This window comes from Pituophis catenifer, unplaced genomic scaffold, assembly GCF_029215685.1.
Source record: "Pituophis catenifer annectens isolate HBS135680 unplaced genomic scaffold, rPitCat1.0.hap2 SCAF_1, whole genome shotgun sequence".
Classification (NCBI taxonomy): domain Eukaryota; kingdom Metazoa; phylum Chordata; class Lepidosauria; order Squamata; family Colubridae; genus Pituophis; species Pituophis catenifer.
Window position 1 is genome coordinate 70,103,379 of NW_027256881.1, and position 23,962 is coordinate 70,127,340.

At 39.0% G+C, this 23,962-nt stretch overlaps 1 protein-coding gene across 1 annotated transcript in view; it reads left to right on the forward strand.

Annotated features, from left to right (window-relative positions):
• The window catches only part of PCNX2 (pecanex 2), a 115,383-nt gene that overhangs the window by 558 nt on the left and 90,863 nt on the right, over positions 1-23,962 (forward strand). Inside the window, 7 exon segments of the mRNA XM_070950838.1 lie at positions 9,567-9,766; positions 10,815-10,932; positions 12,141-12,177; positions 13,357-14,625; positions 16,897-17,059; positions 17,262-17,413; positions 18,646-18,730. Coding sequence (XP_070806939.1) covers positions 9,567-9,766; positions 10,815-10,932; positions 12,141-12,177; positions 13,357-14,625; positions 16,897-17,059; positions 17,262-17,413; positions 18,646-18,730 — 2,024 coding nt within the window.

The following is a 23,962-nucleotide window of genomic DNA, read 5'->3' on the forward strand; positions in this document are numbered from 1 at the left end:
CCCAATGCCAGGTTTTGTTTGTTACAGTATATCAGCTGCTACAGTATATCATGCACTCTTTGAGCGACGATTATTCGTTCTGTAATTCTTATTACCCTTGCGGCTGCTCTCCCCCCACTCCCCCCAATATCTGAAAAAGTTATAGCAGATGAGAATGTATTAAGGTCAATAACCCAATATTTGGGTTATTGGGAGAGTTTAAGATGTAAAAATGAGTAACATAAGGGGAAAGCTCTATTTAACTAGGGAACTGTAATAATTGAGATACTATTAATTGTATATTGTGTTGAAAGCAGAAATGGTTAAGTTGTGGTTTGGAGGAATATAGGGGGAAAATATCCTGCATGGTGCTAACAGGCATCAGTTTGCCCATTGACACTTGCCAGGATCTTTGACCTGCATTTTGAAGATATTCCTGCCTGTCTCCACCAGCTCTCAAAAGTTTGGGGTTCCCTGCTCCGGATCTTGATAAATTGCAGTACCCAGCATTTTCACCACTGACTGTCCTGGCTGAAATACTTGAAATGGTCTTTTAACAACCTTTTTTTAAAGCCAATAGTCCCCCACCCCTTGGACTAGAACTGGTCAAAAAAAATGTCTTGTACTTTCATAATGCATTTGTACCTCTGAATCGAATAAACAGTACATATTGTGAGCTATGGTTAAAAACTTATTTCCTTTACACTAATTATACAACAAACAAGGAATGCTTATTTTCTGAAATCATGTACATTCCAGTTTTTTCCCCTTCTGGACTCAATGTGGGCTTAAAATGAGCACAGGACCACATATAGTATATAGTATGAGTACTAACAATCATTAGGTGGTGTAGCCATTTTAGATCATTTATGTTGGGAAGATGCTTATTCCCAGGTAATTAGGAAATGACTGGGTGCTTAGTGTACTCTTTTTTCCAGGAAAATGCAATTGGATTAGGATTTTGAAATGATGTAGAGAAAATTCTGGCTACTGAGTTAATTTGCTAGGGCTGTGATTTGAAAGAAACTATATAATACCTTTCCTTCCTGTCTATGTAGCCATTTAAATGTTAGTAACTTCTCTTGTTGGGCAGTTTGTATTCTTTGAAGGCCAAATTTCATGCAGGGAAACACATTGGCAAAGGAAACTGTAAATAGTGCCGGCTACAATGATTCATTGAGAGCTATTATTTTGAAGTTTCAGCTGGGTCTTACTAAGGAACTTTGTCTCACCCAATATTAATAAGGGTACCAGATAGCATTGTGAATCAGTGTTTAGGGAGGGATAAATAAGCCCACAATTATGTTTAAATATCATTTAGCTCTCTGCTCAAGATAGAATTATCCTCATGGTATCATGTCTGGATATTTATACTTGCCTATAGTAGTCGGGCTGTATTCTGTCTCCGCTGTTATTTAATATCTATTCTGAGTCAATTTTCTTTTTTTTAAAAAAAATTATAAGCTTTATTAATACACATATATTAAAATACATAGAAAACACATAGAAAAACATTTACACAACATATAACATTTTTTTTTTACTTTTAAAGCATTGTTTCATAGTGGTTTTCCAAGTAATACTATTGTATTTCTTCCTCTTTTTCTTAGTTTAGTGATTTTCAATGAAGCACTGGAAAACATTGATGCTGGCCTCAAAGTAAATGGTGTTCAGATCAGCAATTTAAGATATGCTGATGATACAGTTCTGCTTGCCAGTAAGCATGAAGACCTTCAGCTCCTTATCAACAGAGTCTCAGAAATATCTGAAAAATATGGCTTGAAGCTTAACACCTCAAAAAACAAGATCATGGTCGTCAGCAAACAACCCATTAATTTACCACTGATAAATTCGGACGGAATACCATTAGAAAAAGTTGAAAGGATCACTTACCTCAGTTTTAATTTACATGAAAGCTGAGACATGACATAAAGACAAGGATAGAGAAAGCTTGAACAGCATTCTTCAAAATGAAAAAGGTCTTCTGCAGTCATGACATAAGCCTAAGACTGAAAATCAGGCTTGTCAGATGTTACATCTTTTCTATCCTGCTCTACGAAGTAGAGAGTTGGTCTCTTGACAGAAAACCAGTTGAAGAAACTAGAAGCATTTGAAATGTGGATTTACAGGCAACTGTTACATATAAACTGGGTTAACAAAATCACAAATGAGGTGATAAGCTGCCTGGGAAAGCAAAGGGAAATAATCAAAGCCATTAAAAAGTGAAAGTTAGAATATTTTGGACATGTGATGTGACACCCAGAAAAAATACGGCATCCTTCACTTAATCCTCCAGGGAAAGATTGAAGGCAAACGAGGTCCAGGCAGAAGAAGAACATCATGGCTTCAAAACCTAAGGGACTGGTTTAGACAAAACCCAGCAACACTTTTTCATACGGCTGTTGACAAAAATAGGATTGCCAACATGATTGCCAATGTCCAATGATGGATATGGCAGAAGAAGAAGAAGAAGAAGAAGAAGAAGAAGAAGAAGAAGAAGAAGAAGAAGAAGAAGAAGAAGAAGAAGAAGAAGAAAAGGAAGAAGAAGAAGAAGAAGAAGAAGAAGAAGAAGAAGAAGAAGAAGAAGAAGAAGAAGAAGAAGAAGAAGAAGAAGAAGAAGAAGAAGATGATAGTAGTTTGAAAGTTGAATCGTGGCAACTGGATTAATTTTTGTTAGCTTGAGATGTTTCACTGCTCATCCAAGCAGCTTCATCAGTCAGAACAAGCCAGTTAGGCAGGGAGTCTTTGGAATGTACCAATTATTGCCATACCAACCTCAGGGGTTTCCTCCCCCAAATGTGTTGCAATTTGCCAATGAAGACTCTCCGTCATCCAGGCAAAGATGTCAGAATGTTGAATCATTGCAACTGGACTATATATTTTTTTTGCCTATAGTAGCTTTTCCCCCATCCATCAGATAGACCAAATACTTATACAGAAATGTTATAATTACAGATCTGTATTAAATTCTTCACTACTGGTTTAGTAGCAATCAACTCTTAAGCAAACCATCTCACATTAGTTTTTAGCCTATTGTTCAGCTAGTACTTTTGACTCTTCTTTTGTCCATTGCCATTATAGCAGGTGCCATAGGAGTGCAGTACCATGTCTCCCTTTGACTCACCCTCATCCATTGCTATTCATATGGGTCATAAGAACAATAACCTCCATGATTGACACTTGTACCTTTTTTTCTGTCCTCCCCATTCTTTTCATTCCTTTGTAATTTTAAGCTTGTTAGCAGGGATTGTCTATGGAGATTCTCAGTCATCCAGATCATGGTTGTCCCAAAGCTGCTTTTTCAAAAGACAACTGGACTTTCTTTGTTTTTCCTTGAAGAAGCTTCGCTTCTCATCTGAAGAAGCTTCTTGGATGAGAAGCAAAACGTCTTCATGGAAAAACAAAGGAAGTCCAGTTGCCTTTTGAAAAATACCTTTGGGTTAGTAGGGACTACTTTTTTTTAACAATTGGTAAAATATAAACAGATCTGGAAGCATTTTCAGCTAATGTGGTTTATAAAACATGCTTAAAGTAATATACATGCAGACTCCAATCTTTATAATAGGAGTTGCCTTGCGTGCATATTACATTGTCTTACAGATGTTTCCTTTTAGCGTCCTTGGAAAATTTCTCCAAAATTAGTTGCTTTGGCAGTGAAAAGTGGCCACATGGCATCTTAACTTTATAATGACTGTACTACAGGTATGAAAGCAGGCTAGTCTGAGCACACCCATCAGAGAAGCCCTTTGACTCTCTTTGCTTTTTCAGTGATTTATAAAAGAGGAAACTAGCAGTAATTTCTAAAACAAACCTTGACAAATTGCAAAACACACCAGCTTTTTCTGAATGGAGAAAAAAAAAAAACCATGATCAAAAGATGAGCTCACATTACAAATATTTTAAATGAATTTGTGGGAGATTGTTATACCAAAAAATTCAGTTGAAACTTGGCTTTCCCCTCTATATTCCACTGTATTCAGAATGATGTAATATTGCATGTTGCAATAGGAGATCTTTTAAATTATAAGCCTGATGGCAAGAATTGTTTTATAATTAAATAATTCATTTACAAAGACCCTTCCTTCCTTTTTTTGGCTGAGGACTGAAGCTTTTCAAAAAGGAATTAATACATGAATAAAGTGTTACAGTTTCCACTAACAGTATGTAAGACCTTCAGGAATACAAAGATTGGAGGCATCAGTTATACTGGAGACCTGAAGCTTGGATGGGAAGAGATGATGGTAAACATATATCTGCAGATCTCTATTTTGTAGAAGCAAACAGACTTGAACGTAGGTGGGGTTCAAATCTTGAAAAATTTTAAAGCCTGTACAGATTTATTTATTTAGCATACGACATACCATACATGAACTAGCAATATGTATTTCATGTAGATTTTCATCTAGATCAGGGGTGTCAAACTCAAGGCTTGGGGGCCAGATTTGGCCTGTGGGGTGCTTAGATCTGGCCTGCGGGGCTGCCCTGGAAACAGCAAAGGCCCAGCCCATGATGCCTCTGCCAGCAAAAACGCAGTTCGGGAGGCCCGAGTGCCACTTTTGCTGCCAGGGGTTGCAGGACACCATTGCAGCCAAAAATGGAGCTCATGAGGGCATGGGCAGCCCTCCTAAACTCTGTTTTTGCTGAGATTGCAGGAAGCTGTCGCAGCCGAAAATGGAGCTCAGAAGTCCGTTTTCACTTTCAGAGAGCTCAGGTCACCACAGGTGCCCCTGAGTGAAGTTGAGCTGGCCATGCCCACCCTGACCATACCTACCTTGGCCCCCCCCGAGGTCAAACACAACCCTGATGCGGCCCTTAATGAAATTGAATTTGACACCCCGATCTAGATTAATAAAACACAATAAAATATAAACCTTAAAAAGATCTATGTTCAAATATCAATGTCTAGCTCATCTAACATGCAGCCTCGCTTATAGGCCCTCAGCTTACAACCGGTCACAATGTGATTTACAATTTGATGTGGGACCTCATAGTCACACTGAGGGAGAATACTATGCCCCATTTATACAGGGAGTCCCGGCTGATGCCATGTGAGGTGCAAATCCTATTCAGGATTGTCCATTGCTGATGTGGTAGTTCAAAACCTGGCACTTTTCTTGTAGGGTCATTTATATGTCTTCCTATGTCTGGGTCTTTAGAGACCCATTCGGCTTTCCACTGGGAATCAAGCTTAAAGTTCTTGGGCAGATGTTGTACATGTGCCAGTGGAGGCTTCTTGGGTTTGAGTCTTTCGGCTGATAAACGAGGAAGGTTGCCATTCACCAGGGGTGAAATCCAGCAGGTTCTGACAGGTTCTGGAGGACCGGTAGTGGAAATTTTCAGTAGTCCAGAGAACCGGCAAATACCACCTCTGACTGGTCCCAGAGTGGGGTGGGAATGGAGATTTTGCAATATCCTTTCCCCAGGACTGGGGAAGGAATGGGGATTTTGCAGTATCCTTTCCCTGGAGTGGGATGGGAATGGAGATTTTGCAGTATCCTTCCCCTGCCATGCCCACCAAGCCACACCACACCCACCAAACCACGACCACAGAACTGGTAGTAAACAAATTTGGATTTCACCACTGCCATTCACCAGTAGGAGTGAGTTATACAGAAAGAAAAGAGAAGAAGCAGGGAAGCTTGCAACAGATTTAAGTAAAATAATTATTTCCAAGATGAGCCATAATGGTGAAAAGCTCACCTAAAAAAAACAAACCCCAAATTTGGAGAAGATCCAAATAACAAACATTATTATTTTCATGCTAGTTCTATTCTGTGACATAGTGCTTAGATCACAGAAAATGTGAGCATATCCAAAGGAGACCCAATAGAATTGCTTTACAGCCAATAAAGAAATGAGGCCACTCTAAAGCAGGCTTGGGTATCATTCATAGAGGATCATTCAATTATGAGCACATTCTTTGGAAGGCAACATAGTAACTTTGGGGTATGAAAGGGGTTTGTTACTCCATCAAGCTGACCTTGTTGGGGAAGAAGGAAGAGAGAAGGAAGCAGAGCAATACACATTTTTGAATATAAGGCCTTTGGTTTGGTCATAATGATGTGTTTAATAAATTGGCATCATAACAAGAATTTGCTACTTAAAGGAGCCGTGAGAGAAATACAATTAAAAGCACATATACAACAGCATATACAAGAATGGTTGTATAATGGTATAATTCAAGACACGTTCTTAATTCCAAATCATGAAAGACACCAAGAAGGGACAAGACTGCATAGTGATAAAACTATAACACTCGTTTCAAATATTAAACACAGCAGGAAGGAGAAAACATATACATTAAAAGCACTGGAAAGGAACCCCTGTGTGTTGACATTAACTGGAGCATTTCTCCTTGCTGTTAAAATTGGCTGAAAACCTTGTCAATGGCACCTCCTAGTGGTGGATAGAAGGCCATAAAACAAGCATGCCTTGGCTTTGTAGTTCTTTGCTTTTAAATCCATAGAACCCTTCCCCATACCGACGTGAAGGTTAAGGAGTCTACTTCGCATGGCATTCGCGATTCGTGCTTTTTGTGCAGGGTTTAGTGCAATCTTTAGATAGTTAATTTCGATATCTCAGTAGAAAACTTAAGCTGACTTCGCTGGTTTTTTATTTTTTTAATTATGGTACCCAGCTCTGACTGGATGATGGGGCTGAAGAAGCTTCTTGGATGAGAAGCGAAACGTCTTCAAAGAAAAACCAGAAAGTCCAGTTGCCTCTTGAAAAAAGCACCTTTGGGACAACCATGACCTGGATGACTGAGAATCTTCACAGAAATTCAGAAGTCTGTGCGTTTAACTGCAAAAGCAGTTAAAACAGGTCTCCGCATTTTCAGAAACGGGAGAATAATGATTGTTTTGTTTCGGGGCATGAATTGCAATTTGACACCTGCAACACCTAGGCGCAACTCCGACGTTATAAGTTCGGGGATTGATTTGTGGGAGTGTTGTTTCTTCCCCCATTATCGTACCCCTAACAGAATAACAGAGTTGGAAGAGGACCTTAGAGGTCTTCTAGTCCAACCCTTGAAGTCTTCTAATGCAACACCTGAAGATTTCGGGAAAACTCGACATCTTAGGGCAAATTTCGGCTACTGATGACGATATTGCACAATTTACTTTTTATTTCATCCTTTTTTCCCCTCCTCCTCCTCACGGAGTAACGTAGCAATCTTCGCTCTTCATACAGAGATAGCTTTCCGGGTGAGCTGGACTCCTGGCAGTTAAATGGCACCATACCTGTAATTTGGCCACAGAATGGAAGCGGTTTGCCACCGCTGCCTTTTGACATGCTTTAAGACTTTCCAGTCCAGCCTCGGATTATGGAATTCCCTTGTAGTTTCTCCTGAAGTCTGAAGATCCTAGTTTAGCGTCCTATCTGAAGACTGAGCTGAACTGATTCTGGAGAGGGACTTCTGCGGACGCTAGTTGAAAAGATCGGGGAGGGGAGAAGATAGGAATAGGATAGAGGTGTTCTCCAAGCTGGCGCCCCCCAGTAAGCACGTGCGGGGGAATGATGGGATTTGCAGCTCAACACACACGCCAAGCATACGTTAATGCGTACAGTTGAGGGCTGTAAATTATTAACAGGGAAACGGGGCACAAGCAGAGAAGGAGAAATACGTTTCAATCACAATCATAGCTTGTCCCGACGTGTTATTCCCCCCGCAGCAATCTATCTTTAGAAAGGAGGAGGGATCGGGGTGTGGGGGGTGTGGGGGCGGAGTCGAGAAGGACTCCGCCTTTGCTTTGCATCCTTGGGTGGCAGGAGACCCGGTTGGTGGATTGGGCTCCCCCGCAGCATGATGGGAAAATCCTTCTAGCATCCGGCATGGAGGTCCGGGTGATGCCCGACGCCGAGAAGCATCTTTGCAAGGGGAGCCTCCGCTCCCGCCGTCCCGAGCAACGGCAAGGAGATTGAGCCGGCGGCCTTTCTCGTGCAAGGCTTGGCGATGGTGTCCCAGGCAGTGCAGCTGCTCCGGCAGGGAGTGTGGGCAGCGTTGACCGGAGGCTGGTATCACGATCCGGAGCAAAGCAAATTCACCAACAGCTGCCATCTCTACCTCTGGCTGTTCTTGTTGCTGCTGCCTATGGCGCTGCACTTGGTGAGTCTGATCGGCCGGCGAGGAGGTCTGGGCACACAAGGAAGAGGAGGGTGAAGGGTCCTCCGGTAGGCCTCTGATTTGGGGAAGAGGCACATGTTGCCTTCTTATCTACCAGGATATAGGTAGAAGACTTGATAGATTGCTGGGGGTAGAGCAGAGCTCTTCAAACTTGGCAGCTTTAAGACTTGTGGACTTCAACTCCCAGAATTCTCCAGCCAGCATACCATAGCATAGTATAGCTGGCCGGAGAATTCTGGGAGTTGAAGTCCACAAGTCTTAAAGCTGCCAAGTTTGGGGAGCCCTGGTGTAGAGGAAAGATGTGAGGGGAAGGATTTAACAGACAACAAGCAGTGACCGGAAAGTTCACTGTTACAGAACTTTGAATTGATTGTGCTTTGCTGTCACAGCAAGTGTCAAACACCAAATGTATTTTTTTCCTCAGGTCCTATGCTAACAAAATTAAACTGGGTATATAAAGATGGATAGGAATAGGAATAGGAATAGGAATAGGAATAGGAATAGGAATAGGAATAGGAATAGGAATAGGAATAGGAATAGGAATAGGAATAGGAATAGGAATAGGAATAGGAATAGAATAGAATAGAAAATAGAATAGAATAGAATAGAATAGAATAGAATAGATACATTCATCAAGAATCATAAGGTACAACACTTAATGATAGTCATAGGATACAAATAAGCAATCAAATCATACTAGGAAACAATCAATATAAATATAAATCGTAAGGATACAAGCAACAACATTACAGTCATGCAGTCATAAATGGGAGGAGATGAGTGATAGGAACGATGAGAAGACTAATAGTAATAGTAATGCAGAATAGTTTGACAGTGTTGAGGGAATTATTTGTTTAGCAAAGTGATGGTGTTTGGGAAAAAACTGTTCTTGTGTCTAGTTGTTTTAGTGTGCAGGAGTTGAAACAATTTCTGTCCAGGATGTGAGAGGTCTGTAAATAATAGGTAGTTCTGTCAGTTTTGGGTATAGTACCTAAAGTCTAATTTACAATGTTAACATGCACAGGTAAAGTTTCTTTCACTCACTCACTCACTCACATATGCATGCATGCACATTATTTTTGGAGAGTTAAACCAAAGAATTAAGTATAAAATAAATACAAAGCATAATAGCTTCTTAACATTAAAGAAAAAATGATAATATGACAATCACTATCATATTGAGTTATAATCTCTAATCCACTCTTGCCAGCCATGAATTCTATTAGCAAGCAATTGTATTTCAGCCCCAGTTCTATTCTCTAAAACCTGAAAAGGAATAATACTAGTGTATCTACAGGCTTCTACAGATGACACATTTCAAACAATTAGCAAAGGAACAAGGCAAATATCAGCTGTATAATTATAGTTATTTTTTTAAAAAGCGCAACAGTATTAATCATGATCATGTTAATGCTCAGATCATTTTTGATGATGAGCTTGACTTCATTATTCTTTTGTCTAGGCATGTCCCCCCACTACCATCACAGCTGTCATCTACTGTGGCTCTGTGACCTTATTTTTCATGATAATAAAGGTGATCTCTTATCGCCTGCACCTGATGTTTGACAAAGGAGAGATGATTCAACAAAAGCTCCCTTGTAAGGAAGGGAAACAAAATAAAAAATATAAAAGAGACAATGCAATTCAGCATAAAAATCTCAGGTAAGTTTACTTCTCTATACAAGGCTATTTAGTGTTACCTGGACTCATTCTGAAGAATAGGTGTATCCTTAAAATATGCACATCACGTATGTGATAAGAATCTACAGATAAATCACTTATTCCAAAATCATGGGATCAAAGGGATGCTAGAGATTTATTCAGTCATAACATGTTTGTTGATCATGACAAACAGCTATTTTAGGAAAATAATAAAATTATTCCCTGAAGAATAATTGATTGGCATTACTGCCATATGTCTAATAATACTATGCACATCCCTGTTCGCATCAGAGCTCATTATGCCCAATAACAAGAAACAAAGAGATATATTTTTTTAAACCTAAAGGATCCATAGGAAGCTGCCTTACATGAATCAAACAGCTGGTATATCTTGATCAGGGTTGTCTGCAATGGGAACACTTTAACTAGTTAGTTAAATATATATAGCCTGACTAGGTGACTCAGTGGCTAAGACACTGAGCTTGTCGATCAGAAAGGTCAGCAGTTTGGCGGTTCAAATCCCTAGTACAGGTCTCCTGCGTGAGCAGGGGGTTGGACTAGATGACCTCCAAGGTCCCTTCCAACTCTGTTACTGTTATTTCACTGCATTAGCTCTCCATCATAGTAGAATGTCTGTATCAATCATCCTTTCCCACCTTATAATTTCCATTATACAAGTTATTTAAAACTTCTTTCTGTGGGGTCCTTGGTGCTCCCTGAGCCTGCTTGTTTTCTTGTAAACATTCCATTACCCAACTAGGTAACATCATCAGTGCACCCCACAGTTCAACCCTGATCTGAAGCAAGAAAGGCTGGGAAATGAACCTTCTCCATACAAAGCTTTTCTTCACCATTCCATTATGGCTGTGTCTTCCTAGATTCCTTGATACTTACCTAGAGCCAATGAGGCAGATGTTTAAGATTGTCTTTTAAGAAAGTTAATGGCATTTCTGAATCAGCTTGTAGTAAACACTGCATCTTTGAGAATGATACATTCCTTATCTAATAACGATTATTAACTTTTTTGCATATGCATTATTTTGAACAGCAATAACATAGGAGATAATGGTGCAGTCGAAGAGACCAAGCATAATGGTTCAACACCCACCATCCACAATAGTGTCAAAGGGCAGGCTATCCTCTCTCACTACCCTTCAGGAAGCCTGGTTGGTAAACATTTGTCTATAATAATATTCCTGTATTTTTCACTCTATATGTGCCATTGGTGTCTTATGACAACAACAAATGAAATATAGGTTTTATTTTAAAAAGATCAGTCTTCTCCCACCATTTCTTTTTTTTTTTTCTTAATAAAACAATATATACATTGTGCTCCAAGGTTTTTCATGTCGGAAAACTGTTGCCCCTGGAGAGAAGCAGGAACAGGGAAGCTGTTATGATACATTTTGCTTCATTCCACGAAGAGTAGAGAAGGGAATGGAATTTTCTTCTCATGACCTTCATGAAACTCCAGTTGCTTTTCATTTTGGCAATTACTCTAGAAGTAAACTTGAAAGCATGATGGCCCCAAATTCTAAATGATTATTCAAAGTAACAGGGAAATTGAAAAGTAAAAAAATAAAATAAAATAAATCTTGGATCTGGGCCTTGTGGGAAAATGTCATCAGCACTGAGAACTGAGTATTCAAGTGAGTGGAAGAATGCAGGGGACTGTTAAGGTGAATCTGGTATTTGGTCTAATAAGTCCACTGCTTCTTCACAAAGGTGCTGTCTTGTGACAAAACAAATCAAAAAGCTTTATTTATGTTTAGAGCCTAGTCTAACAAAGAGTGATTTGCCCACAGTCAGCCAGCAAACTTCATGGTTCAATGGAAACATCTTGGGACATCTTGGTTCATATTTAACACTTTAACAATTTCACTGGATTAGTTCTCCATCATAGTAGAAGCTCTGTATCAATCAGCAGGAATGATATGCTTCCCCACCTTATAATTTCCAATTTTAGTCAGAATTATTTAATTTCTTTCTGTGGGGATCCTTGGTGCTGTCTGAGCCTGCTTGTTTTCTTGCCATTGGGACATTTCATTACCCATCTAGGTAATATCATCAGTGCACCTCACAGTTCAACCCTGAGCCGAAAATATTCTCTTCTATTGGTAACTTCTTTCTTTATTGTGAAATACAGTCTGAACAAAACATACAACCCAATGCCTATACCTCATGCTTTCTTGTAAACACGGTTGTCTGGCAAGCTGTCTTGCTGTATATTCAAATCCAATGATTTTATTCATTAATCTTGGGATTCCATTGGTTTAATGGAACATGGAATGTAATTACATTATTCGTTGCTCTGAAACACATGTAATGTTACATTTACAGTTCACATCCTTTTAATTGATGTATTTCATTTCAGAACCTGCCAGCTCAAGAAACCATTGAAGATCTGAAAGGTATGCTACAAACAATATTCTATAGCCGGGGTGGACAACTATGGCAATGTGAGGCTACGAATGAGTTTGGGTCTTCTGGTTTGACTGTTTGCATGTGTTCTTGCATTTTGGTGGTTAGCTTCCTCCCCATTTGTCTAACCACCAGATTGCAAGAACACAAGTGAGTGGTCAGACCAGGAGATCCAAACTCATTGGTAGCTTCACATTGCAATGAACAAGGACATACATTTAATTTCTCAGCAACTAAGATCATTGGCCCTGCAGGCACAAGGATAGCCAGGGAAACAATTGAAGTCCATGAAATAGGTCCCTTGTCAGTTAATAGGAGTGCTAAATTACCACCAGCTTATCAAATACTTAGGAGCCGAGGCCTTGGCAATTCAAGGAAAGGACAGCCAATCGCCAACCATCAACACATCAATAGCCAATAGGAAGACAACACACAAACACGACTCACAAAACAGCCCAAAGCACATATTCCATTAGAGAAATTCTCTGAAAATGGGCTCCAGCATGAGTGGGAAAGCTCAGAAGAGTAAATCTCTGGTCCCAGTGACTGACCCAAATTCTATTTTGCATCATTATCCTGGAACACATATATTTGCTTTCATTTGTGTTTTCAGCATTTTTAATAGCAACTTTTTTTGAATTTTGAAAACACCTAGAGTCATTGACTAAGTTGGATAGCTATAGAAATCGAATAAATAAACAAACAAGTGGTTTTTAGCTTTAAAAAATAATGTTACATACTGTACATATTTTCATGATTTTCTATTGATCTATATTATTTTTTTATAGATTCTAACTCTCTCTTTCTCTCTCAAAAAAAAAGGAGCTGTCAGTTTAAATTGGGACATATTCACTTTCCATTCCAAGCAATGGGATTTAACTGCACATTAACTTCTAATTTTAAAGAATTTTTCTGGAATGTCTTTTCTGAGAAAGCTTCATATATCTTTGATATTTATTTTATTTATTAGAATTTGTCAAACAAAAAGGAGAACGTGAATAAAAGAAAAAAATACAATGACAGGGACAATAGGCATGATTGTGCACTTATGCACGCCCCCTCTACTGACCACTTAAGTATGAAGTAAGGTCCACGGAAGTCAATTTGTGACTGAAACCATGAAAATTTGTAGCTGAGATATGCAGTATCTCTTTGTCTTTTTTTACTAGGAGTACTGGTTTCAGAAGAACAACCTGTCCCACCAGTATTGTTGACCTCACCCTGCATCAAAGCCAATATTTTGCCTGCTTCTGTGGCATGTATGGCAAGTTCCCCCACACCAGTAATAGGGGACAAACTGAATGCTATGGAGACTATTATCAATGGTGGAGCAAATGAAAAAGAAGAGAAGGCACAACCTTCTAACTATACTGAAGAGGATGCTACCCTGGATAAAGATGTGATTGTTAAAAAATTGCCAAATCTTTCCTTGTCCCAGTGTGATATTTTAAAAACAGGCATTTCTTTTGAGCCTTGGAGCATGGACAGTCCTGTCCTCTTTTTAGAGGATTTAAATGCTCCTACGTGTTTAAGCAAAGAGAATTTATTGGATGGGTCAGCTCAAGATTGCATGCGAACTGGTTTTCCTCAGTGCAATACTGTGGAGACTAAGAGATTTGCAGAAAGCTCTTCCTATATGGATGACCCAAAAGCACAGTTTGATGAATCAGAAAGTGAGATAGCTGTTGCACTGGTGGACAGTTCTCATTCTGGGGATCCATTCACGTTACATGAACCCATTAAAATAGTTATCACCATGAGTAGCACCCATAACTCGGCTACTGATTTAGAGGGCTTGCATCACATGAAACAGTCGAGTCCTGAGAAATCTGGTTCAGATGCAGAATCTGCTGTGGCTGCGACAGTTCAAGACAGTAAACAAAGCAACAATCAAATGATAATCCCTGTCATTACTTTTGAGCTATCTGAGGACAATGGAGGCCATGCTTTTCAAGAAGTAAGTGAAAGTTTAAGAACCCCAGAGAATTTAAATGTAAATGCGTCGTCTAATCAATGTTCTGGCTATGAATCTGGTGAACAAGACAATATTGGAAAGGAAAACAGTGACAATCCATCAAACAGTCATGAAGGAATGATGTGTCCTGAAAATGCTTCTGAAATTCTAGAAGATCCAGAAGAAGGCCAGTGGAATTTGGAGGTCCCCTTATATAAAACAACTCATGAAAAGAGACATGCTCGTGTTCTCAGTGTGGATAGTGGGACAGATGTGTTTTTAAGTAAGAACTCATCAGAGACTGTTAGTGGAAAAGAAAAACTTTTGCCCACCTCAAAGTCTGACCTGGAAGCTAAAGAAGGGCAGATACCAAATGAATCAAATTTCTTAGAATTTGTTTCACTGCTGGAATCCATCAACACTTCAAAGCCAACAGCACCAGATTTGAAAGCAGAGCCTGCAAAAGATAAAGGACTAGCTGGAGGTATAGTGCATAATTTGAATTATTAGTTTCCAATGCATACAAGAAATGTGAGGAATTTATGTGCAATAAAAGCAGTTTCCACTCAAGCTGAAAGCAATAACAATATATATATTGTGGAGTTCGCAGTATGTCTGCTTCTTTTTTTTACTAATATACCTGGAACTCATATTTTTAGAATAGTTTGTAATACGTTATATATATATATAATTAGTTTCTAAGAAAACACATTGACTCCTTGCTGATCTTAATTTCAGTCTTTTACTGGGTTAGGAAAAAAAACTATACATTTCTTTACTCAAGCTTTAAGAAAATCAATAGAACTTAGATTTTTATACCACTATAATATAGTATTCATTCATTCATTCATTCATTCATTCATTCATTCATTCATTCATTCGAATTGGTTAGAGCCACCCAACTCTGGTGAATTCTTTGCATAGTGGATATCAATTGTCCTTTGCTGTTTTTACTCTTTGTTACATTTCATGGTTTCCTCTACAGAAGAGCAAATGGAGCCCTTCTTACAATTATATGCAATTGATTCCATTTTTTAGAAGTGTGTGTGCATGTAAAATTTCAAATATATATATCTTTTATAGAAGTCCTCTGCCATACCAAAATCCTCTCCAAATCAGATTTTCTAGTTCTGTGTCATAATATTTATCTTTTCAGACCCTAATTTACCTAATGCAAGAAAGGGATATGGCTCTACAGCTTTAAACACAATTACTTGTTGATCACAGATTGCAAAATAAACTATAGATTATAAAACAATTTTCAATTGCTTTCTAAATAAACTTTCTCTTTTACAATATTAGAATTTAGGATAATATATCAAAATGAATAAATTGAAGATAAAGGAAGTTAATTTGTTTAATTTGTGCTGGCTACCAATTTAGGTGATTTTAAAGGATTATTACATAAACTTGTGAATGATGTCTTTCCATTCTATTCATTTCAGTATCTCCTTAAATATAGCATGTCTCTTACATATCAGATTGTGGAGAACAAATGGGAGGAGAGCGTCCATCCTATTGTTTGTGCTTTTGAATATCCTAGATATGTCTGATTGGCTGCTGCTGAATAACATAAAAACTTGGACTAGATTGGCAGTAGGTCTCTACGTATGTGGTTCTATCAACTTCTGGGAAAAGTAATTTTCACCAATATTTACAGTAAGTGGATAAGAATCATAGAAATCTAGAGGTTGAAAGCAAGCAACAGAATAGTTGAAATATTGTATTAGCCTTAAGACAATCAAAGCTAGAAGTTAAAGAGATTAGGTTAAACTGGAGAACAGGTAATAAATGAATAGGATTTTTTTTTTTAAAAAAAGAGAAGTCTATTGTCCCAGAGATAGGAGAAGGCAGTATAATGCATACATGAGATGTCTGAAGAAGACAGCGGGTATAGAACAGTGATGGTGAACCTTTTCAGCACCAAGTGCCAAAAAGGTCATGCGGAAATGTCACGTGCGCACATGTGCACTTGTCAGGATTGTGCTCCCAGCGCGCATGCGTGTCTAACGATCAGCTGGCTGGCATGCATGCACAGGCCGGTTTTTGGCACTGCCACACGCGAAGGGATCGCGCTCTGGAAAAGCTGAACTTCCAGGTTCTGGTGCACACGCGCACCCAACAATCAGCTGGCTGGTACGCAGGTGCACTCCAGTTTTTGGCACTGCCACGCGCGTGGACAGCTGATCGTCATGTGCGCATGTGCACCAGAAACTCAGAAGACAAACAGGCAAGGCTGTGCTGGGCGACATGGCTTTGTGTGCCACTTTGGTCACGCATGCCATAGGTTCACCATCACAGGTATAGAATTTAAGAATGAGGACTAAAGAGCAAAAAGGAAGAAGAAGAAAAACCTATCTGGAGTGAAGCTGACAGTAAAATCAAAGAGACAAAAGGAGGAAAAGGAAAGATTTAATGTCACATTTCCTACAGACTCAGCTTATGAATCACTTTGCCATCAATCCATACAATCATAACGGAAAAGACAGCAGATGATTAATTTAATACTTGTGATATTGCTACTTTTCAGCATCACTAGTGGACATCATTCATCATATGTAAGTGCTCGGCCCAATAAATTTATTAACTTTGATCTCTCAGGTGGGGGCATGAATTAATGTGATCATAAATTGATTTTCAAAGGTCTGATGTTTTTCTATGGTAGTGGTATCAAGACCTTTTGTATTCAGGAAATAAAAAAACAAGCAAAAAATTCCCCAGGTGGTACATGGAAAGTTTTCTCTGTGTCTTTCAGATGGCTTTTTAAGAGAGAAAAAAGAGGGTGCATTGACCACAGGAAAAAATTGTGCAGAAAAAGAAAATCATGGTTCCTGTAAACAGGAGAAAACTGAGATGGAAACTCAGGATTGTACTAATGTTAATCCAGTGATCCCAGAATCAATAAAGTTCACTGCCCAGTAAGAACTATGTTCTTATTTTCAAGTATACAGTAATATGTGTTGGCCATGTGCATTATACTGTAAAAGAACTCATGTCAAATTTCATTTGATCTATTGTCTTGGTTTCATGAGAAATTGTTTGGGTGGGGCAGAGAAAGATTTCACTTGCTGCTTTTGAAACTCATTTCCCCCCAATTTTTCTTATTGATATTTTGACAAGTTACCAGAGCACCAGACAACGACAGATCATTTATCGGGTAACTTCACAACCAGACAGTTCCCTCTTGCAAGTCATAAGTGGTCCTGAAGCATCGGTGCAAGAAGAGATGTCCGTGGATGCAATGCACATCTATTCCTTCATAGATGGAAATGGTAACTTCATATGGAGGAGTTGGGAGAGCTTTTCCTTTGGATAACTCATTTAGGTTTCTATGTGCATGTGGATTAGCTTCTCAGACTCATGTATCTAAATGGGTTCCAGGATTCCATCGAGATATGGCAATTAGGTGCCTGTGATAGGTTTCTTTTTAATTTATAGATCTTATTCATTTAACATTTGGAAGGTTATCATCAAATATGCCCAATAAGCAGTCCAAGTATGTATGTGTGTATGGGTGCATTGATTTATTTCCCACATTTATTATTTTTACAATTTACTCAAGGGGGCAAACATCCAACACACCTTCCTCCTACTTTCCCCACAACAACAACCCTTTTCATAGCCTCCTGACTCTCCCATCTTATTTTGCTCTATACAGTCCACCATTTTCTCCTCTCCTCTCCTCTCCTCTCCTCTCCTCTCCTCTCCTCTCCTCTCCTCTCCAACTTCTTCCAAGCTTTCTTTCTTTTTATTCTCTTTTCTTCCCTTTGCACTTTGGGTTCCAGATGCTGCAACAGCCAACCTTATTCTCTGCCATCCTTTCTGTTTCTCTTCCACAAACTCTCCTTTATAGCATTTGAATGTGCTGTGGGCAATAGCTTCAGAGGTTTCTGCACTTTCCTTTGGGATGAATGTCAGTACCACCAGTACCCAAGACCATCCAGATTCTAATCTTTACACCTAGCTGCAACACCAGTCCATACTCTCTTAATGAAACATGGACTTAACTTGCTCTCTTCTGTTTAACATTTTCCCAATTCCAGCTCAATTCTCTCCTTCTGGTTTCCCCCCTCTTTCTCTCAGAGTTGAGCTCTGGAACTAAATTTTAATACCCAAATCTAAGTTTTAACAAACTTGCTAAGTCTCTTTCAGATGCCATTGTTCTGATTTATCCATCGAGGCTTTCCAAAATTATGCAGTATATAGGTGTAGATACCTGTACATACAATGGAAATATGACAGGTGCAAAGTCACAAGATGTTTCTTGCCAAGGCTAGGGCTGTGGCAAGGAACATTTTAAAATGATTGTGTTGCAGCAGCTACAATGGTTCTGAAATCTGTCTTATCAGATGGAGCTCAGAGAATGCAAGTCATTGACAAGGATACCTTAAGATAGGATTTCTATTTCTGGAAAGCTGGCTTTCTAATTTTATAATTTCCCAGTTATAAAACTGAGTGCATGGCAGATCATTGCTCAACAGATTATGTTTCCTTTTATTTGAAGGAGAAATGAGGTCCTTGTACTTAAGGAGTCAAGCAGAAGGAAATATTGAAAATTCACCCATTTATGATTGCATCTCCAATGCTCAGTAAGTAAACTCCTCATATGCTGGATTGGGGATGACTCCATTTCATTTCTGGAGTGGTTATTTAGTTTTCCAAAATTAAAGATTGGGAATATCATTTTCATGAAATGTCCATATGCGAATGACATAGATTCTGTTGTATAATAATTTAGATATTTTCTGCTTCAAGCTCTGTATTTTTTGAAATAAATCATAGTATTTCTCCAACTTCTAATTATAGTTACCAGTGTTTGAACTTAGGACTTCTTATCTGTAAGACAGGTTATCTAACACATCTACTCTATTATGAAATTGAACTGTTGAATATCTAGGATAAGAGTAAAGGAATAAGTTTTATTTGATATCCTGTAAACAATTTAACAAAGATCTTAATTTTGTGCCAATACAGCATTTGTTCTGTGTTTGCAAATTTTTCCTGTGATGTAAGTTACTGTTGCAATAGAGATAATCTATAGCAGGGGTGTCAAACTTGATTTCATTGAGGGCCGCATCAGGGTTATGTTTGATCTCGGGGTGCTGGGGTGGGCGTGGCTGGGGTGGGCGTGGCCAGCTCGACATCACTCATGTTGGGGGTGCCTGTGATGGCCTGAGTACTCTTGCCAGCGAAAATGGACTCCCGAGCTCCATTTTTGGCTGTGATGGCCTCCTGCAACCCTCTGCCAGTGAAAACAGAGCTCGGGAGAGCCATATATGGCCCTCCCGAGCTCTGTTTTCACTGGCAGAGGCACTGCAGGACCGTCCTTCGCTGTTTCCAGGGCGGCCCTGTGGGCCAGATCTAAGCCTTGGGCCTTAACAATCCTGATCTATAGCAATAGCAATAGCACTTATTATTTATTTATTTATTTATTTATTTAATTAATTATTTGTCAACAAGTACAAGGAAACAAGTATCAGTATAGACATAGACATGGATACGTGAAAATTGACACAAATAAATGGATATAAATAAGCAAAACATAGCCATAAACACATAAAATGAGTACATATAAATGGGGACAGTAGGACAGGGATGGTAGGCACGCTGGTGCGCTTATGCACGCCCCTCTTAAAAACATGTAAGGTCCACGGTAGACAGTTTAAGGTAAAAGGTAAGGGGATTCGAGAAACTAACAACAGGATCAGGTAGAGTGTTCCAGACATTTATTACTCTACTGCCTAAGTGGTATTTTCTGCAATCAAAATTAGAGTGGATTACATTTAGTTTGTATCTATTGATAGCCCTTGTATTATTGCAGTTGAAGTTAAAGTAGTCATTAACAGGTAGGACGTTACGGAAGATAATCTTGTGTACTAAGCTTAGGTCGGATCGTAGACAGCATATTTCAAAGTTATCCAGGCCTAAAATTTCAAGCCTGGTGGTATAAGGAATTTTATTGTGAGCAGAGGAATTGAGTACTCTTCTTGTAAAATACCTCTGGACCCTCTCTAATGTATTAATGTCCAAAATACAGTGTGGGTTCCAGGCAGGTGAGCAATATTCAAGGATAGGTCTGGCAAAGGTTTTGTATGCCCTAGTTAGAAGTATAGCGTTACCAGAGAGAAAACTTCGTAAAATAAGGTTGACAACTCTTAGTGCCTTTTTAGCAATGTTGTTACAGTGAGCTCTGGGGCTTAGATCTTTTGAAATGAGTACTTCTAGGTCTTTGACAGTGTGGGTCATCTTTTAGATTGTTTCTGCCCAGCTTGTATTTGATGTTCTGATTTTTATTGCCAATGTGCAGGACTGAGCATTTGTTAGCAGAGATTTGGAGTTGCCAATTGTTTGACCATTCAGATACGTAATCTAAGTTGTTTTGTAGGGTAGTAGAATTGTCTGTGGTGTTAAATAGTTTTACATCATTGGCAAAGAGGACGCAGCTGCTTATAATATGATCACAAAGATTGTTTATATAGAGCAGAAAGAGTGTTGGTCCTAGAACGCTGCCTTGGGGAACACCATTGTTAACTGGTGCAGGGTTTGATATAGCATTTCCAATTTTAACTACTTGTTGCCTGTTTGATAGGAATGTATCCACTTGTGCAAAGATCCAGAAATGCCGTAAGAATTTAGTTTTAACAGAAGTTTGTCATGTACCATTGAATTAAAGGTTTTGCAGAAGTCTATGTAGATTGCATCTATTGCTTTACCCTTTGCTTTATGCAACACGCCTTTCTGGTTCTGCACACTGCTTTCCGGGCACAATTAGGAAATAGGAGACTCCAACTCTTTTGTATTGGGCTCTTCCCTGTAACTTTCTTCCCTTGATGGGATGGAAATTAGAATTTCTTTTGTATTTGTGAATCAAATATGTATTATTTCAGTCAGCATCTCTTAAAAAGCATTCTTTAGGGACAAACATTTCCTACCATAGTTACTCAATTATGCATCAAGATACTTCAATATATTAACATTTTATCATCAGTAGGTTAGCCAAAGAAAATAGAATTCATTTATTGGACTTATATCTCATGTTTCCTTCAAAGTGCATATATTGGCTCTCTCTTTTAATTTTCCCTTACAACAATGTCTCTGCATGATATGTTGGATTGCAAGAACAATTAGCCAAAAGTCTGCAGTGAGCATTCAGAGTAGACCTGAATGTGGGTCTCCAAAATGCTAATCCTACATCTTAACCACTATACCACACCAGTTCTCACTTAATATTCTAAATCTGTGTTTTTCAGTCTTGCCAAATTGAAGTTGTATGAATTTAAGCTCCCAGAATTCTCTAGCCAGCAGATGGGTGGTAAATTCTGGAAATCCTGTCTGGCGAATTCTGAGAATTGAAGTCCACACATCTTCAAGTTGCCAGGGTTGAGAAACTCTTGTTATAGATCAGCCTTACCCTATCTGGCACCTGTCAGGTATGGTTGGGATTGCAGTTCCTTGAATTATTGGCTAGTGTGACCTTTGTCTAAGAGCTCTGGGAATTGGGAAGAGAGGATCGCACAAGATCAGATTATGCCATGTAAATCAAATAAAAAAGAAAATAAATGCAATTGTTTGAAGAGGTATGAATACATATGTTTGACAAAGTAATTGAAAATTAGAGATAAGATTTAAGGAAGTAATTTGGTTTATTATTATCATATAAAGTAATTTGGTTTATTATTATCATATAAAGACTTAAGGTAATGTATGGTATAAAATGTTTTGGTTTATTATTTTGATAAGAAATGAATGATTGTAATACTAGGTATTATATTAAATGAGATTTTAAATTTAAGGGGTTTAACATAGAGAGGAAGGGAAAAATTGAATTTGGTTAAGATTAGAGTTAGGATGAAGGGTAATATTGGTCTATAAAAAAATAGAGAGAATAAATACTATGGCAAAAAGGGAATATATAAATTGTGTTGAATTGACTAAAAACTGTTTAAATTTGTGAACCGGCCAATACTCTGTTCAGAAAAAATACATTTTATGTTTGTTTGTCTGTTTGTGTAAAAAAATAAAAAAAACTTTTTTTTTTAAAAAAAGGAAAATAAATGCAAAAAATTTGCCACATGGTGGCAGTCAATAACTTTAACAGAATAGTCAACTCTAGGCAGATGTATCTTTTAGAAGGTCATAAGAAAAAGAACAAGAAAAAATAGAAAGTATTTATCTCATCTTCCTAGTTTCTATTTTATTGATTTCTTTTTAATGTTGGACACCAGATTGCAGGTAGTCTAAATAGAACATTAAATAATATTAAAAGTTGTGTTTGAAGTATAGTTGTAAGCTAAAAATTTCAGTTAATTTAGAATCTTAAGCTATTTTGAAAATTGCAATAGTTAATGTTTTAACAGACTAATTAGCCAGACAATCTCTTTCAATTACATTCACAAAATTCCATGATTTTTAATTTGATATGCAGTGTAAATGGGATGTGATAAAATACAATTCTATGTATGCTTACTCATAAATTCCATTCTTTTCAATGGTACTTTAGTCTTTAAACTGTTCTTCTAAAATAGCCATAATTAAAACTTCACTTTTGCTGTTAATGGAGCTGTGCTGTTTCTTCCACTACCTGAGTCCAATATATTAGCTAAGCTGACAATTTACATATTTTTACCAGAGCCGAATTTGAATTGATTTCTATGTCAGGTATCCTAATTTTCAAATAAACATTTGAAAAGTACTTGTGAATCAACAATAATTATGTATATTGGTTAAGAACTCCCAATGACTTTTAACTGTATTAATTTTATTGCATTTCGCCCAGCCGCCCTGTTTAGGGTGACCCGCTACCTTCTCCATCTGGGAGCGCGGGAGGATCCCCTGCAGAGTCGGGCTGAGGATTTTGTACAGTATCTGCATGACAAAATCAATCAGATTTGGGAAGGCTTGGTCTCTGACTGGGTAGGTTCAGGCGGGATGATGGAGGCAGGTCTTGAGAATGTTATCTGGGAGGAGTTTGACCCTGTGGCTCCCGAGGATGTGGACAGGATTCTGGGATGGCTGAACACGACCACATGTTTATTGGACCTGTGTCCCTCCTGGTTGGTGCTGGCCTCCTGGGAGGTTACACGAGGCTGGCTCCAGGGGATTATTAACGCTTCTTTGAGTGAGAGTGTCTTGCCTTCCACCTTGAAAGAGGCGGTGGTGAGGCCCCTCCTCAAGAAGCGCTCTCTGGATTCTGGCTGTTTTGGCTAAATACTGTCCAGTCTCCAACCTTCGCTTTGTGGCGAAGGTTGTTGAGAGTGTGGTGGCACGACAGCTTCCGCAGTACCTGGATGAATCTGTCTATCTAGATCCGCTCCAGTCCGGCTTCAGGCCTGGGCACAGCACAGAAATGGCATTGGTCACATTGGTGGATGATCTCTGGAGGGCTCGGGATAGGGGTTGTTCCTCTATCCTAGTCCTGTTAGACCTCTCAGCGGCTTTTGATACCATCGACCATGGTATCATGCTGCGCCGGTTGGAGAGGTTGGGGGTGGGGGGCACTGTTTTATGATAGTTCTCCTCCTATCTCTCTGACTGGTTGCAGTCAGTGTTGGCAGGGGGCCAGAGGTCAACCCCGAGGTGCCTTGTTTGTGGGGTGCCGCAGGGGTCGGTTCTCTCACCTCTCCTGTTTAACATTTATGTGAAGCCACTGGGTGAGATCATGGTTTTGGGATGGAATTCCATCAGTACGCTGATGATACTCAGCTGTACATCTCCACCCCAGGCCATCCCAATGATGCCCTTGAAGTGATGCCCAAGTGCCTGGAGGCCGTGCGAGTCTGGATGGGGAGAAACAGGCTTCGACTCAACCCTTCCAAGACCGA